The sequence below is a fragment of the Aulonocara sp. 'chitande type north' Nkhata Bay genome, linkage group LG11 (genome assembly GCF_057382095.1).
Source record: "Aulonocara sp. 'chitande type north' Nkhata Bay isolate Kocher_YH1m ecotype deep benthic linkage group LG11, A_spYH_male_GT1.1, whole genome shotgun sequence".
Taxonomy (NCBI): Eukaryota; Metazoa; Chordata; class Actinopteri; order Cichliformes; family Cichlidae; genus Aulonocara; species Aulonocara sp. 'chitande type north' Nkhata Bay.
The window spans coordinates 19,962,546-19,976,441 of record NC_141354.1 but is presented as its reverse complement, the minus strand read 5'-3'; the positions used below and the strand labels follow the sequence as shown (position 1 = coordinate 19,976,441).

Below are 13,896 nucleotides of genomic sequence, written 5' to 3'. Positions count from 1 at the left end.
AAGTGAATGTGAACACTTTACTGTACTCTACTGTCATTGTGACTCCAAGTTTTCATTTTACCAGATAAATAACAGAATACTTCATCACACAGCCTACAATATAAAATCCGATGTCACTGAATAGCCTAAGAATCAAATTTGTATTAGTTCTAGTACTTGAAGGAAAACGGTAAGAAAACAAATGTTAAAACCAGCGTGTCTCTTACTGCAAGCCTTAGAGGTGGAGTACGACTCCACCAATGGAGTTTGTACGAGCAAAACTGATTTAGGAGCAAAGCTAAGACCACATGTGAATACAAACCTCATCACTAAATGAGAGCCAGACTGGTCTCAGAGCAGCAGTCTTACATCATAGAGATTAAGAGCTTTATAGAAGAACAACACGTGGTTATGATTATGTGCTTTATGGGTGTCTTGCGGGGGCTGAGAATGTGCTGTATAAAACTGTAATAAATTTGACTTTGACCTAAACATGTCCTCAGAATGTTTTAGAAAATAATAACTGCTTTACAAAAACAGCTGTGAACACGTGACATTTCTGGAATTTTTATTTCGAGAAGAGCGCACTGCTTTACCGGTAAGACAATTAGTTGATAGTCTCGTGCAATATGACCTAGAAAAAGACATCAGTGCAAAATATGGATGGGTTTCTTGATGAAACAACCTGTCAGGTTATTGTCTGTCTTTAAAGATCATCAATTTCGCTCAATCAACGGAAGTCTGAGAAGTTGTCCAGATGTGTTGTTTGTATTTTGTTTGTGTTTTGTTTGCGTTGGGGGTCACTGCCCCAAGTGTTCAGATTACCACGGGGACCACTGAGGCCTTCACCCTCCACATCTTTTCTCTTCTCCTCTCTCAGCCCTGGTATTTTTCCAGCTTCTCGTGTTCCTTTTCCCTGATGTTACTATCACTTGGTGTAGCTACATTTATCACTACGGCCTTCTTCCTCTGCTTGTCCATGACTGCCATGGGCGGTTTGTTAGCTATCATGAATTTTTCCGTGTGTATTTCGAAATCCCACAGGATCTTTGATTGGTGATTCTCAACAACGCATGTCCCATTTTAACTTCGGGATTTCTGGGTCCCGAAGTTAAAAAGGGACATGCATCCTGTATACTATGTCAGCAAATTCTAACAACATTGTGTGTTTTTTCTTTTCCTTGGTTTTATTTTTAGAACCTCCTTTTTTTCCTTTGAAAAGAGTAATTGCACTATTCCCCCCCCCCCAAGTTTCTGTATTACCCGAGAGCTGACTAATGGTTGCATGCTAATCTTGCAAATGTGACAAAGGTATTAATCATATCTAAGTTCCCTAAAACAGCGGTCCCCAACCTTTTTTGCGCCACGGATCTGTTTATGTCCGACACTATTTTCACAGACCGGCCTTTAAGGTGTCGCGGATAAATACAACTAAACCAAGTACTAGTACCAAAAAAGACAATTTATTAATAACACACGGGAAAAGACCCAGGGAAACAGAGTTAACAATAAAAACGATTTAAAAAAATTACGCTAAAGAACATTAAAAGCCCTGAAAACCATAAATTTCACACCCGATCCTCAACTCTCGCGGCCCGGGGGTCGGGGACCCCTGCCCTAAAATGTCTTTTTGTGTTTAGGTTTACATCACATTTGATAAGCTTCCTTAAACTTTGAGGAATCACAATGAAATACTTCTTACTCCCTCTCACAAACACTAGAATTGTTGCCAGCTGATGAATGGGTGTCCAGTGGAAGGTGAACAGCTGAGCCAGTTCTAAGAAGAATCAGAATCAGAAAGGGTTTTATTGCCAAATGTTGAGCAGGTTTACAACATTAGGAAATTGCTGTGGTACTTAGTGCAAAGATACTGTCAGACAATGCTTAAATAAACACAAAAATTAAAATTAAAAGTGATAAGCAGGTAGATATATACATGAATGCAGGTGGTGATCAGTGCAAAAATAGAATGATGCAGTGAGCACAGTATAGGGTCATGTGTTTGTGGTGCGAACAGAAAGAAATGTATGTATATATATTTAGTTATGTTTATGTCATTTATGGATAGAGGCGAGCATCAAATAATGAACATATTATATTAACACTTATATTAACACTTAGTGCTAGAGTAGCGCTGGACTTCAACCCACCTTTAACTTTCTCTATACTGCAGACTGACAGCGTGGAAGAGTTCAGCCAATCACAGACCTTTTTCTGCTTCTTCTTCTCCATCTCCAAGTCCCACGAGGAGCTGTCCAGAAAACTTAGGCACCATAATAACTACAGTTTGACCAGCTTCAGTAGCAGTCACTGAGTGAAATGAAAAGTCAGAAAGCAGAAAGCGAGTCAGATGACCCTGTTTAGAGTGTTTTCTGTGAGATTATTTACTTCTTCATATCATTCAATGGACAACCAATAATTAACACAGTCATTAGACCACCTGGAATAAAAGGAAGAAAACACAAATAATTTAGAAGTATGCCATAAACCTATATTAGGCAAATAACTGAATTCTGAATTCACATTTTTATACCCATTTTTTTTTCTAAACACACTTGACCTCCCTGAGAAGTTAGAAGTAAATCAAGTATAACACTTAACCACTAAAACTGATTTTTCTTTTCAAGAAAGTAAATAACTGTAATTTGGCATATTAATCAAAAATAATGAAATGCATTACCATGCATTAACAATACATTTGAAAATGTATAGTACAACAATAATACAACAATAACTAGATTTTATTATTTAAAATATTGTTTTAATCTTGGGCATACTGATGAATTAACCACTACAGAAATGTAAAAAATTATTGATTATTGATAATGACCAATTATGTTAGTTTAGGGCAGGTTTGACATAAACCTTTTATTAGGTGGTGGACTAATAAATTACTTATTTCTAATTTACATATTCTGGTCTTTTCCTTTCTCTGTTTGTTTGTGACTGTTTGTGATACTAATTGTGGACAGAATTTAAAATTTTGCTTCCTGCCAGTAAAGGCTGCTATTCATGCCCTTTCATGCCCTTTTCGCCGCTTTCTCGCCCATAGAGAGTGAGCAAGTAAAAATGGAACAGTTTGCCTTCATATTTTGATTTAGCAGCAGCTTTTACTGAAAACCAGTGTGTTCTGGTAACCTGAAAGGGCTAACCTGTATGATAGAGAGAAGACAGAGTGTGAAAAACTAGTTAATAACTTTTTCAGTACATTAGCAAGGAAAGCTGATGATAGAGAGAGAGAGAGACTGCTCTGAATGAAATGGCCTTTCTAATAGATAATGCAAGTATATTAAAGTACGGGTTTGGAACAGCCTGAAGACAATCTCAGGACAAAATCCAACCCCCCAGGCTTCAGGAGACTTGGGGTGGGTGAATGACCTAAATAAATATTTTAATAGGTTTGATCAACCACCCACCCCTCCCACAGCATCGTCCCCCCTGCTGCAATCTCCTTCATCTTCAGGGACTGCCTGTCCTTCATCTCAGGACTTCACACCTCTCAGCTTCACACCTCCCAGCTCCCAGTCATTACACCCACCCCCGGCTTCTGTGGACTCCAACATACACACCCCTCCCCCAAAATCCACTCTTTCTATCTCAGCACTTCAAGTGAGGAACGAGCTTCGCAAGATCAAGGTGCGGTAGGCTGCAGGTCCAGATGGCATCAGCTCCAGGCTCCTGGGATGCTGCGCAGATGAACTGTGTGGCATCCTAGGTTATCTGTTCAACCTGAGCCTGTCACTGGGGAAAGTACCACAGCTGTGGAAGACCTCCTGTGTGGTACCGGTACCAAAGACCTCCCATACCAAGGACCTCAGCAGCTACAGGCCGGTAGCCCTGACATCGCATCTGATGAAGACCCTCGAGATGTTGGTTCTAAACCATCTGCGCCCCCTGGTGAAGTCTTCATTGGATCCGCTGCAGTTTGCTTACCAGCCTGGCATTGGGGTGGAGGACGCCATCATCTACCTCCTGCACCGAGCTCTGACTCACCTGGAGAAGCCTGGAAGCACTGTGAGGATCATGTTCTTTGATTTCTCCAGTGCTTTTAACACCATCCAGCCACGACTTCTGAGAGACAAGCTGGAGCTATCGGGAGTGGACCACCACATGTCCCAGTGGATACTGGACTACCTCACAGAACGTCCACAGTATGTGAGGTCACAGGGCTGTGTCTCTGACACGCTGGTCTGCAGTACGGGGGCCCCACAGGGAACTGTGCTGGCACCGTTCCTCTTCACCCTCTACACTGCAGACTTCTCCATCAACTCCCCACGCTGCCACCTACAGAAGTTCTCTGACGACTCTGCCATAGTTGGCCTCATCACAGGTGAGGACGACTCAGAGTACAGACAGTGGACTCTGGACGCTGTTGACTGGTGTCAGCAGAACCACCTGCTGATCAACACCGGGAAAACTAAGGAGTTGGTGGATGACTTCCGGAGACGCAGACCCACCACACTGACACCGGTGAACATCCAGGGAGTGGACATTGAGATAGTGGACTCCTATAGGTACCTGGGTGTTCACCTGAATAATAAACTGGACTGGAGCCACAAGACTGATGCTCTTTACAGGAAGGGTCAGAGCAGACTCTACCTGCTGAGTCCAGGGAGCGCTTTTAAAGACCTTCTATGACTCTGTGGTGGCATCTGTCATTTTTTACAGTGTTGTATGTTGGAGCAGCGGTTTATAGGCAGCTGAGAGGAAGAGGTTGGATAAACTCATCAGGAAGGCCAGCTCTGTTCTGGGATGCACCCTTGACCCAGTGCAGGTGGTGGGAGACAGAAGGACTCTGGCCAAAATAACATCTCTGATGGACAGAGTCTCCCACCCCATGCATGTAAATGTTGCTGAACTGCAGAGCTCCTTCAGTGGCAGACTGCTGCATCCTAGATGCATGAAGGAGCGTTTCCGCAGGTCCTTCTTCCCTGCAACTGTCAGACTGTACAATCACAACTGCTCCCAACAAACATAGATGTTTACATCTGCGCTGTAACTGCAATAAGTTAATTAACCGATTCGCACTACAACCTGCTTTGCCTCTTATCTGTAGTTATTTTTATTTAATTTAATAACTGTACTGTACAGTACTCTGTTTATAGTAACCATTGTCCATACAGTGGGGCAAAAAAGTATTTAGTCAGCCACCGATTGTGCAAGTTCCCCCACTTAAAATGATGACAGAGGTCAGTAATTTGCACCAGAGGTACACTTCAACTGTGAGAGACAGAATGTGAAAATAAAATCCATGAATTCACATGGTAGGATTTGTAAAGAATTTATTCGTAAATTAGGGTGGAAAATAAGTATTTGGTCACCTCAAACAAGGAAAATCTCTGGCTCTCACAGACCTGTAACGTCTTCTGTAAGAAGCTTTTCTGTCCCCCACTCGTTACCTGTATGAATGGCACCTGTTTGAACTCATCATCTGTATAAAAGACACCTGTCCACAGCCTCAAACAGTCAGACTCCAAACTCCGCCATGGCCAAGACCAAAGAGCTTTCGAAAGACACCAGGAAAAGTATTGTAGACCTGCACCAGACTGGGAAGAGTGAATCTACAATAGGCAAGCAGCTTGGTGTGAAAAAATCAACTGTGGGAGCAATCATCAGAAAATGGAAGACGTACAAGACCACTGATAATCTCCCTCGATCTGGGGCTCCACGCAAGATCTCATCCCGTGGGGTCAAAATGATCATGAGAACGATGAGCAAAGATCCCAGAACCACACGGGGGGACCTGGTGAATGACCTGCAGAGAGCTGGGACCAAAGTAACAAAGGTCACCATCAGTAACACACTACAACGGCAGGGAATCAAATCCCGCAGTGCCAGACGTGTTCCGCTGCTGAAGCCAGTGCATGTCCAGGCCCGTCTGAAGTTTGCCAGAGAGCACATGGATGATACAGCAGAGGATTGGGAGAATGTCATGTGGTCAGATGAAACCAAAGTAGAACTTTTTGGTATAAACTCAACTCGTCGTGTTTGGAGGAAGAAGAATACTGAGTTGCATCCCAAGAACACCATACCTACTGTGAAGCATGGGGGTGGAAACATCATGCTATGGGGCTGTTTTTCTGCCAAGGGGACAGGACGACTGATCTGTGTTAAGGACAGAATGAATGGGGCCATGTATCGTGAGATTTTGAGCCAAAACCTCCTTCCATCAGTGAGAACTTTGAAGATGAAACGAGGCTGGGTCTTCCAACATGACAATGATCCAAAACACACCGCCCGGGCAACAAAGGAGTGGCTCCGTAAGAAGCATTTGAAAGTCCTGGAGTGGCCTAGCCAGTCTCCAGACCTCAACCCCATAGAAAATCTGTGGCGGGAGTTGAACGTCCGTGTTGCTCGGCGACAGCCCCAAAACATCACTGCTCTCGAGAAGATCTGCATGGAGGAATGGGCCAAAATACCAGCTACTGTGTGTGCAAACCTGGTAAAGACCTATAGTAAACGTTTGACCTCTGTTATTGCCAACAAAGGTTATGTTACAAAGTATTGAGTTGTATTTTTGTTATTGACCAAATACTTATTTTCCACCCTGATTTACAAATAAATTCTTTACAAATCCTACCATGTGGATTCATGGATTTTTTTTCACATTCTGTCTCTCACAGTTGAAGTGTACCTCTGGTGCAAATTACTGACCTCTGTCATCATTTTAGGTGGGGGAACTTGCACAATCGGTGGCTGACTAAATACTTTCTTGTATGTAAATATGTAAGAAAAATAGTGTATGTTTCTGTTCCGTGTCCTGTGTACTGTTTGTTTGTATATGTGTCTTTTTGGCTGCTGTTACAACCAAATTTCCCTTTGTGGGAAATTTGGTTGTAACAGCAGCTTGAGGGGTTTTTCAGAGGGATGTAATAAGTAATAAATGGAACTTATTTATAAAGAATGGGAAAGAAAGAGCAGGAAGTGGGTCAGATGATCCTGTTTAGAATAAAGTTGCGATTGCAACATAACCCTTAGTAATGCTGCAATAGACTTTGGCTGCTGGGGGTTTACTATGGTCCACTGAACATTTCCTCTTCTTTCACACATTATGTGTATATACACTACTCTGTATGGAATTATGAGTTATTATAGACCTTTAGCTCTCTTCCACCAACCCTTCCACATCATGTATTTGGCTTGTCTCTCTCCCCCAACTCCCACATAGTCCCAAACAGTAGATGGCTGCACCTAACCTGAGACTTGTCCTGTTGGAGATTTCTTCCAATTAAAAGGTTTTTCCCTTCTCACTGTCATCTGATTGTTAGGGTTTCTCCCTCTTATTGTAAGCTCTTTACCTTACAATATTTAGCCACTATTGTGATTTGGCTCTATATAAATAAAACTGAATTGAAATTGAATATAATGTATAGAATATAATATAAAGAATTATTATAAAAAATATATTTTTATATTTTATGCACAATTTTCCTATAATACACTTTTATTTTTACCAAGATTTTTTTTTGTGTGTGTTTGAAAATAGATCGTCTCTTCTTGAGTTTTAATAAATGTCACTGCACATCACTGCAACATGGTATTTCTTTACTTATTTATAAGTAAAAGATAAATAAAAGATTAATAAAGTATAAACAAAGTATAAACAAAAAATATTTTATTATTGTTGAATTATTCTTTTATCAATCTGGCTTAGACGTCAATTCAAATTATCAATAAGTACGTTTAAGTAAAGTCCTAATAATCCTAATTATTATTATTACTTGATTATTTTAGATGTACAGCGCTTTGGGCAACAGCCCTTGTTTTAAATGTGTTATATGAATAAATTTAACTTTGCATTTGAAATATGACACTTACATCTGATGATGATGATGATGACACTTAGAGCAACACCCAAAAGGACGGCCCTCATTCTTATCTCCCTCTATAAAAACAGTGAGATGCCCTTGAACATTATATCTTCAAATCCTCAGATTTTCCTCAACATCTTTGCAGAGGTGAGTATATCATTTTGAGATAATATATGACACTTTAGATCACCAGATTACTAATTAAAAGTTTTAAAAGTTAACATTTAGTCATGTCCAGAAATGCTTATCACTGGGGATGAGGGTTATTTGTCTATTCAGCCAGTAAAATAAATTCAATGTGAAGAAAAGTTTACCGTCAACAATATTCAGAACAAAATTACAGACTCGTGTTTAGGTGTAAATGTTAATACTGAAACTATCGTTCACTCTCCTTGTGTTTTGCATTTCTTATTTTTTTTTGTTTTCACAATATTGTTGAATATATAATATTATTTATGTGCTGTGTGGATATCCGTTGAAAAAAATATGGCATAAATGGAGTTTAATGTAAATCATTTTTGTATTCAGTTACAAATAGAAGTGATACTTCAGGCATTGTAAAACTTTCAGTGTTCAGTGGATGAATTTAAACACAGGCACATTCAAATGTGTCTAACCTCACTTCCCTTGGACTTTCTCAGTAGGACATTTGCCATGGATACACAAATGAGCAAACTGGAAGAGGCAATGGAAGAAGTTCTTGGCATATTTAAACAGGAATGCACACGGAGCAAAACAATGATGAAAAATGATCTGAAGAGAACCCTGAGAGCAGAGCTGGTTAATTGGCTGCAGGTACAACTCATTCTCTTTGTATATCCACCATAAATCCAAATCTAGTCATGATGTGAAAAATATACTTATCAGTCCTTGAGTCTTCATTGTTCCACCATTGTTTTTCAGAACTGCAAGGATAAGACAGAACGTGACAACATCTTGAGGGAGCTGGATGAAAACCCACACGACTGTGTGAACTTTGAGGAGTTTGTTTACTATGTGACTCGACTGATGATGTGCGGTCATTACTTCTTACAAAAATAGACTGTAACTCTCAGCTTGTTTCTAACACAGGAATTGGAATTGAAGATCTTAGCTTGACTGTGTTCAGTAGAAAATATCGTCCTCTCAACCCAGTTAATATCATTTTTTTGTCATTACAGCAACTCTTTCACCTTTGTACTGATTGATAACATAAATGTGAATTTATTAAAACTCTCAGAGTTTATATAGTTGTGTATTTAAATCTGGTCGGTGTGTCTTTTTTTTTTTTTTTTTTTTAAATCATGTTGATGTAACGAGTCTCTGAAATGTTTTCTACTGTGTGTTTTTATAATAAATCAGTGCTGTTGCTGATCAAAAGAGGTGCTATGACACTGGATTAAGAAGAGGATTAGGGTAAAACCTCAAACAAATATTTAATAAATATTATAATATTGATAAAAGCTCTTCTAATGATCCTGAGACTGAAGGCTCAGTGGAACTTGGGCTTAAACTTGTTTCAAGTATATGCTCTGGCAATGCACTAATTGTTAATTTAAATGTAACTTTAAATTATTACAGTTTTTGTAGTTACCTTTAGGTTTTACCAAAACAGAAGTGTACTTGTAATGAATATGTTTATAATATATTTTGTTGCACTTAATAGAACTCTCTATACTTTCCATTTTATGAGCACAACCACATGCACTAAAAATGTCATTGCGGTCCAATTTAGCCCATAAGTAAAAGGGTATAAATAATGAATGAATTATATGTGGTTTGCCTCTCGATCTCATTGTGCTAAGCACAGATCATGGCTCTGTACGACTCCACCAATGGAGTTTCTACAAACAAAACTGATTTAGGAGCAATGCCAAGACCACATGTGAAACTTCAACACAAAATGAGAACCAAACTGGTCTCAGAGCAGCAGTCTTACATCGTAGAGGTTAAGAGCTATAGAAGAACAACATGTGGTTATGATTATGTGCTTTATTGGTCTCTTGGGGGGGCTGAGAATGTGCTGCATAAAAATGCTGTAATAAATTAGATTTTGAGCTGAAATATACATACACACAACATATAACTGTTGACATACTTTACAAAAACAGCTGGGTCTATGGGATTTTTATTTCGACAAGTGCACGCTGCTTTACCGTTAAGAGAATTAGTCGGATTGTCTCTTGCAATATGAACCAAAAAACGAGATCAGTGCAAAAAATTATGTGAAAAAATGATTTTGATGGAACGAATATAATTCTGTTATAACAAAAACAACAAAATAAAAAAACAAAATAAACCACATAGGTGATCATATTTGCCGTTTCACACACACCCTCACAAATTATAGCTTTAACTTCCATGACAGGTTTGGCGGGACAAAGCTTCTTAAAGTACTGAATGAAAATAACATATTTGATAATTAAGCATCCATCAAGACATATAAAAGCAGTGCTTTGATAGTTTGCGAGTCTGGAGCATTGATGTTTGTGTTGCAGTGCCAAGGAGGAAAAACCTCAACAACGACCTTGAATTGCATAAACCTCGAAAGTGTTATAGGGTTCATCGTTCTGCAGATTGTTCAGAAGAACAAGATTTTGTTCACCAAAACCTTCATGACAGTTTTCAGTCTTCCCAGGAGAATTCAAAACATAGGTCAAGTTGTACAGTGCTCAAAGAAGCGGCAAAAAACTCAAGAGCTACATCTCAGACAGGTTTTAGGAGACATGCTTAATGTTCACGACAGCACAATCAGAAAAAGACTGAACAATTATGGGTTGTTTGGTAGAGTTGCCAGAAAAAGACTGTTTCTCTCTGAAATATGGCAGCACAGTTTTGGTTTGCAAAGCTGCAACTTAGAACACCATAAGACCTCTGGAACAATGTCTTTTAGAATTAGAATTAGAATTAGAATTAGAATTCAACTTTATTGTCATTGCACATGCACAGGTACAGGGCAACAGGGACAGACGAGACCAAAGTAGAGATGTTTGGCCAGTGCCATATTTGGAGAAAATCACTGCATATCAACGAAAACACCTCATACCTGCCCTCGTCTGCCACATAAAAACTATGCTTGCCCTCCTTCACAACATTAATTCCTGTCATGTGGGGTTTTTTTCTATTTTTCTTGCTGTTTGGTGGCTCCATCACTTGTCTCTCTACTTGTTTTGAATATGAAATCTACAACAGAATGTTTAAAAAAAAAAAAAGATAAAAAAAAAATCAAATAGTTGCAATCGTGGTTAAGTAAAAGTTTAGACCTGAACCTAAATGAAATGCTGTGGCAGAACCTAGAATGAATAAACCTCAGTGAAACAAATAAATGTTGTAAAGAACAGCAGGACAAAATTCCTCTACAATGATGTTGGAGATGGATAAAGCCATACAGAAAACCAGTACTTCCAGTTATTGCTGCTAAAGGTGGTTATGCAAGTGGTTGAAGCTAACACTGTGTTTTGTTGGCCTGTGATTGTGTCAGACTATAGTTACACGATAAAACAATGTACTGACATTACAGAATGTGTATTTTGAAAAGAAAAACACAATCGGTATGAATGATATGTCTAGTATATAAGACTGAAGTGAAGTAAAAAAAAAGAAAAAAGTCTTAATGTGTAATTTTACAAAAGCTGTACAAAAAAACCAACCAAACAGCTTTAGGATAGCACATGTTATATCTGTGAGGTTTGAGCACTTTAGTCAGTAAGGCTGGAAAGGATAGTCATAGTAGGGTTTTTTGAAGCCAGTCCTTAGGAGGATATCTCTGTGGCTTCAACACAGGGGAATCTGAGAGATTCCAGCTGTCACTTCCGGTGGACAGCTGGAATGCTGCACAATATTATAACAACATTGTGTTTCTGTTGGACAGAGTAGAGTTACACAACTACAGAAAATAAATGAGTTTGTTCTGGAAGAGAAGGGGAGAGACTTTTGGAGATAACACAGCACTAGGAACACAGAAAGAATTTACCCCTGTGACCCGATTGTATTGAAAGACCTCAGTAAATCTCCAGAGTGCATCACTTTGTCATGACACATAAAATGAAGACTGACACCAGAGTTCTGGAAACATGGGTTATAGTTTCAATTATTAAATACTCTAGTTAAAAAACATCAGCAGGGAAAAGTTCTGAATGCCTTTAAGAAGACGTGTGGAAAGATGATTGGACTACACCAGTGATGTCGCAATGAGCTTGACAGCATGGGAAAGTGGAAGTGATGTGGCATAAATAAGCCACCAACACATGGGAAGCAGACAGATGTGTGACTACAAATCTTCCTTATTGAACTTAAAGATAAGCTTTATATAAATAAAATTGTTTTGAAATCAAATATAATAAATAGGATATAATATAAAGTATTACAGTGAACGCAATGTAAACATGTGCAGCAGTAATAGCCATTCAACAATGATGGGAAACATTTTTCTTTTTTAAATTAGTTTTACTTTTGGTATTATATGCACAATTTTCCAATAATACAGTTTGGCATTGTATCAACATTGCTTTTTTAATTAGCACACTTAATGTACTTCTAATAAAGCAAACTAAAAAATGATTAGTGCTATTTTCAGTTGGGTACTTTCACTGTGACTCTGAGCTGTGGGTAGTGAAAGCAGCAGCAGGAATGTGCTTCCTCTCAAATGTCCTATTTGCTTTCTGCATTTCTGAACTGAGCTTAACTGCCAAGATTTCTTCTGCATGCTGTTTTCCAGGAGAGGGAAAAAATTGAATTCTTTCACCAGGTATCCAGTTGTCCTGTTTTGTAGTGTTGTGTGTTACTCCATCCTTGAGACAATAAAGAAACAGACTTCCAGTCGGTCCATGATGCTGTTACACATGTGGGTTCTCATTTGCTAAAACACAGAATAAAGGCAAACTCTCCTGTCTAAACTTATACAGTTGCAGCTGTCACATACTATCTCACTTAAGGTGGCCCTATGGAAGAGAAGGCTCCCTTGTTCACCTAGTTTCAGTATACTGTATACACTTCTCTCTGTACCAACACCATATGCATTGGCTGACTTTGACAATATGTCCATATTTGAAAATCAGCAGATTTGCAGATGAGTCGACATTCTTATCTTCAGCTATGGTGGCCATGAGGACTGATCTGAAGGGCAGCTGGTCTCTCCCTTGTGAAGGACAGATCCACACAGGAAAAGCTTAGAAGCCAGTTGAAGTGGTTTGGGAGTCAGGCAAGGATGCCTCCTAGATTTTATTGGGATTACAATCATTTATACTTTAAACTGCATTGCAATACAAAATTACATTCACACTGTTGAATAGAGGGTATTTTTCCACTGAACAAGGTCAAGCTAAGATCTTCCCCATTTTCAGTTTCTGTTCTCCCCTGATGTACCAGACTGTCTCTTAGCTTTGACCTAGGTCAAGCTTACACAAGCATAATCAGAGATTTCAGTTACCTATTCCAGTATGCAGGATATAACAACCAGTGATGGGAAAAATGGCGTTACTTTTTTCAGTAACTAAAGAGTAATCCAACTAATTACTATATCGTAACAACGCCGTTACAGTTACTAACAAGAAAATGCGGTCCGTTACTATTTTTCAGCAAACAAACGGTTGAAGCTGTGTTCAGCTGGTTCAGCATCTTATATCAGTTGCACGGAAGTAGCTGTAAGTAATCTGGATGCTACAGCTTTAAGCAGCTGCGCACGCTCCTGCGGACGGTAATCACTGTCTAGCACAACACCTGGAGCTAAGGGGGCAAAACAATGGCATGAGTGCTGCTGTTTGACTGAGGAAGAATTAAGTAGTCATGGTAAGCCAATCACACGGCCACTAAAAGACAAAACAACAAGGTGATATATACCAGTTTTTAAACTGTGTTGATAGGCCACGTAAAACCAGAGTCATGATAAACAATATATACGTGTGTTTTTTCCTCAATAGTTTCATCACGTTTACTGTCTAAGGACAGTGCTAGCAAGCACGCTCTGCTTATGAGCAAAACAAAAAACAAAAAAACAAAAAACAAAACAGGGGACGTTTTAGGAGTGAGAGAGTGAGAGAGAGCAGAAAAAGAGAGAGAGAGGGAGTTTTGAGATGTGAGAGATTTGTGACGTTTAGCGTGTTTGGAGTGTGTAGTTAATGTGTTGTCT

The 13,896-nt window shown here is 39.3% G+C and overlaps 1 protein-coding gene across 2 annotated transcripts; it reads left to right on the top strand.

Annotated features, from left to right (window-relative positions):
- The first annotated feature begins 7,849 nt into the window (after positions 1–7,849).
- On the top strand, positions 7,850–9,152 carry LOC147318838 (protein S100-A12-like). Of its 2 annotated transcripts, none has more exons than XM_086309930.1 (3): positions 7,850–7,937; positions 8,432–8,585; positions 8,694–9,151. In XM_086309930.1, the coding sequence occupies exons 2-3, from the start codon at positions 8,445–8,447 to the stop codon at positions 8,829–8,831; spliced, it is 279 nt and encodes a 92-aa protein (XP_086166056.1). In that variant the 5' UTR covers positions 7,850–7,937; positions 8,432–8,444; the 3' UTR covers positions 8,832–9,151. The 2 variants fall into 2 exon arrangements, with proteins under 2 accessions (XP_086166056.1, XP_086166057.1); XM_086309931.1 differs by having other exon boundaries at positions 7,873–7,937; positions 8,435–8,585; positions 8,694–9,152.
- The last annotated feature ends 4,744 nt before the right edge of the window (positions 9,153–13,896 follow it).

What these genes read in the sequence shown, in the direction of transcription:
- LOC147318838 (XM_086309931.1), top strand. Translation starts at nt 8,445, where the DNA reads ATGGATACACAAATGAGCAAACTGGAAGAGGCAATGGAAGAAGTTCTT. An exon ending in AGCTGGTTAATTGGCTGCAG is followed by an intron (nt 8,586 to 8,693) that starts GTACAACTCATT and finishes ATTGTTTTTCAG; the next exon opens with AACTGCAAGGATAAGACAGA.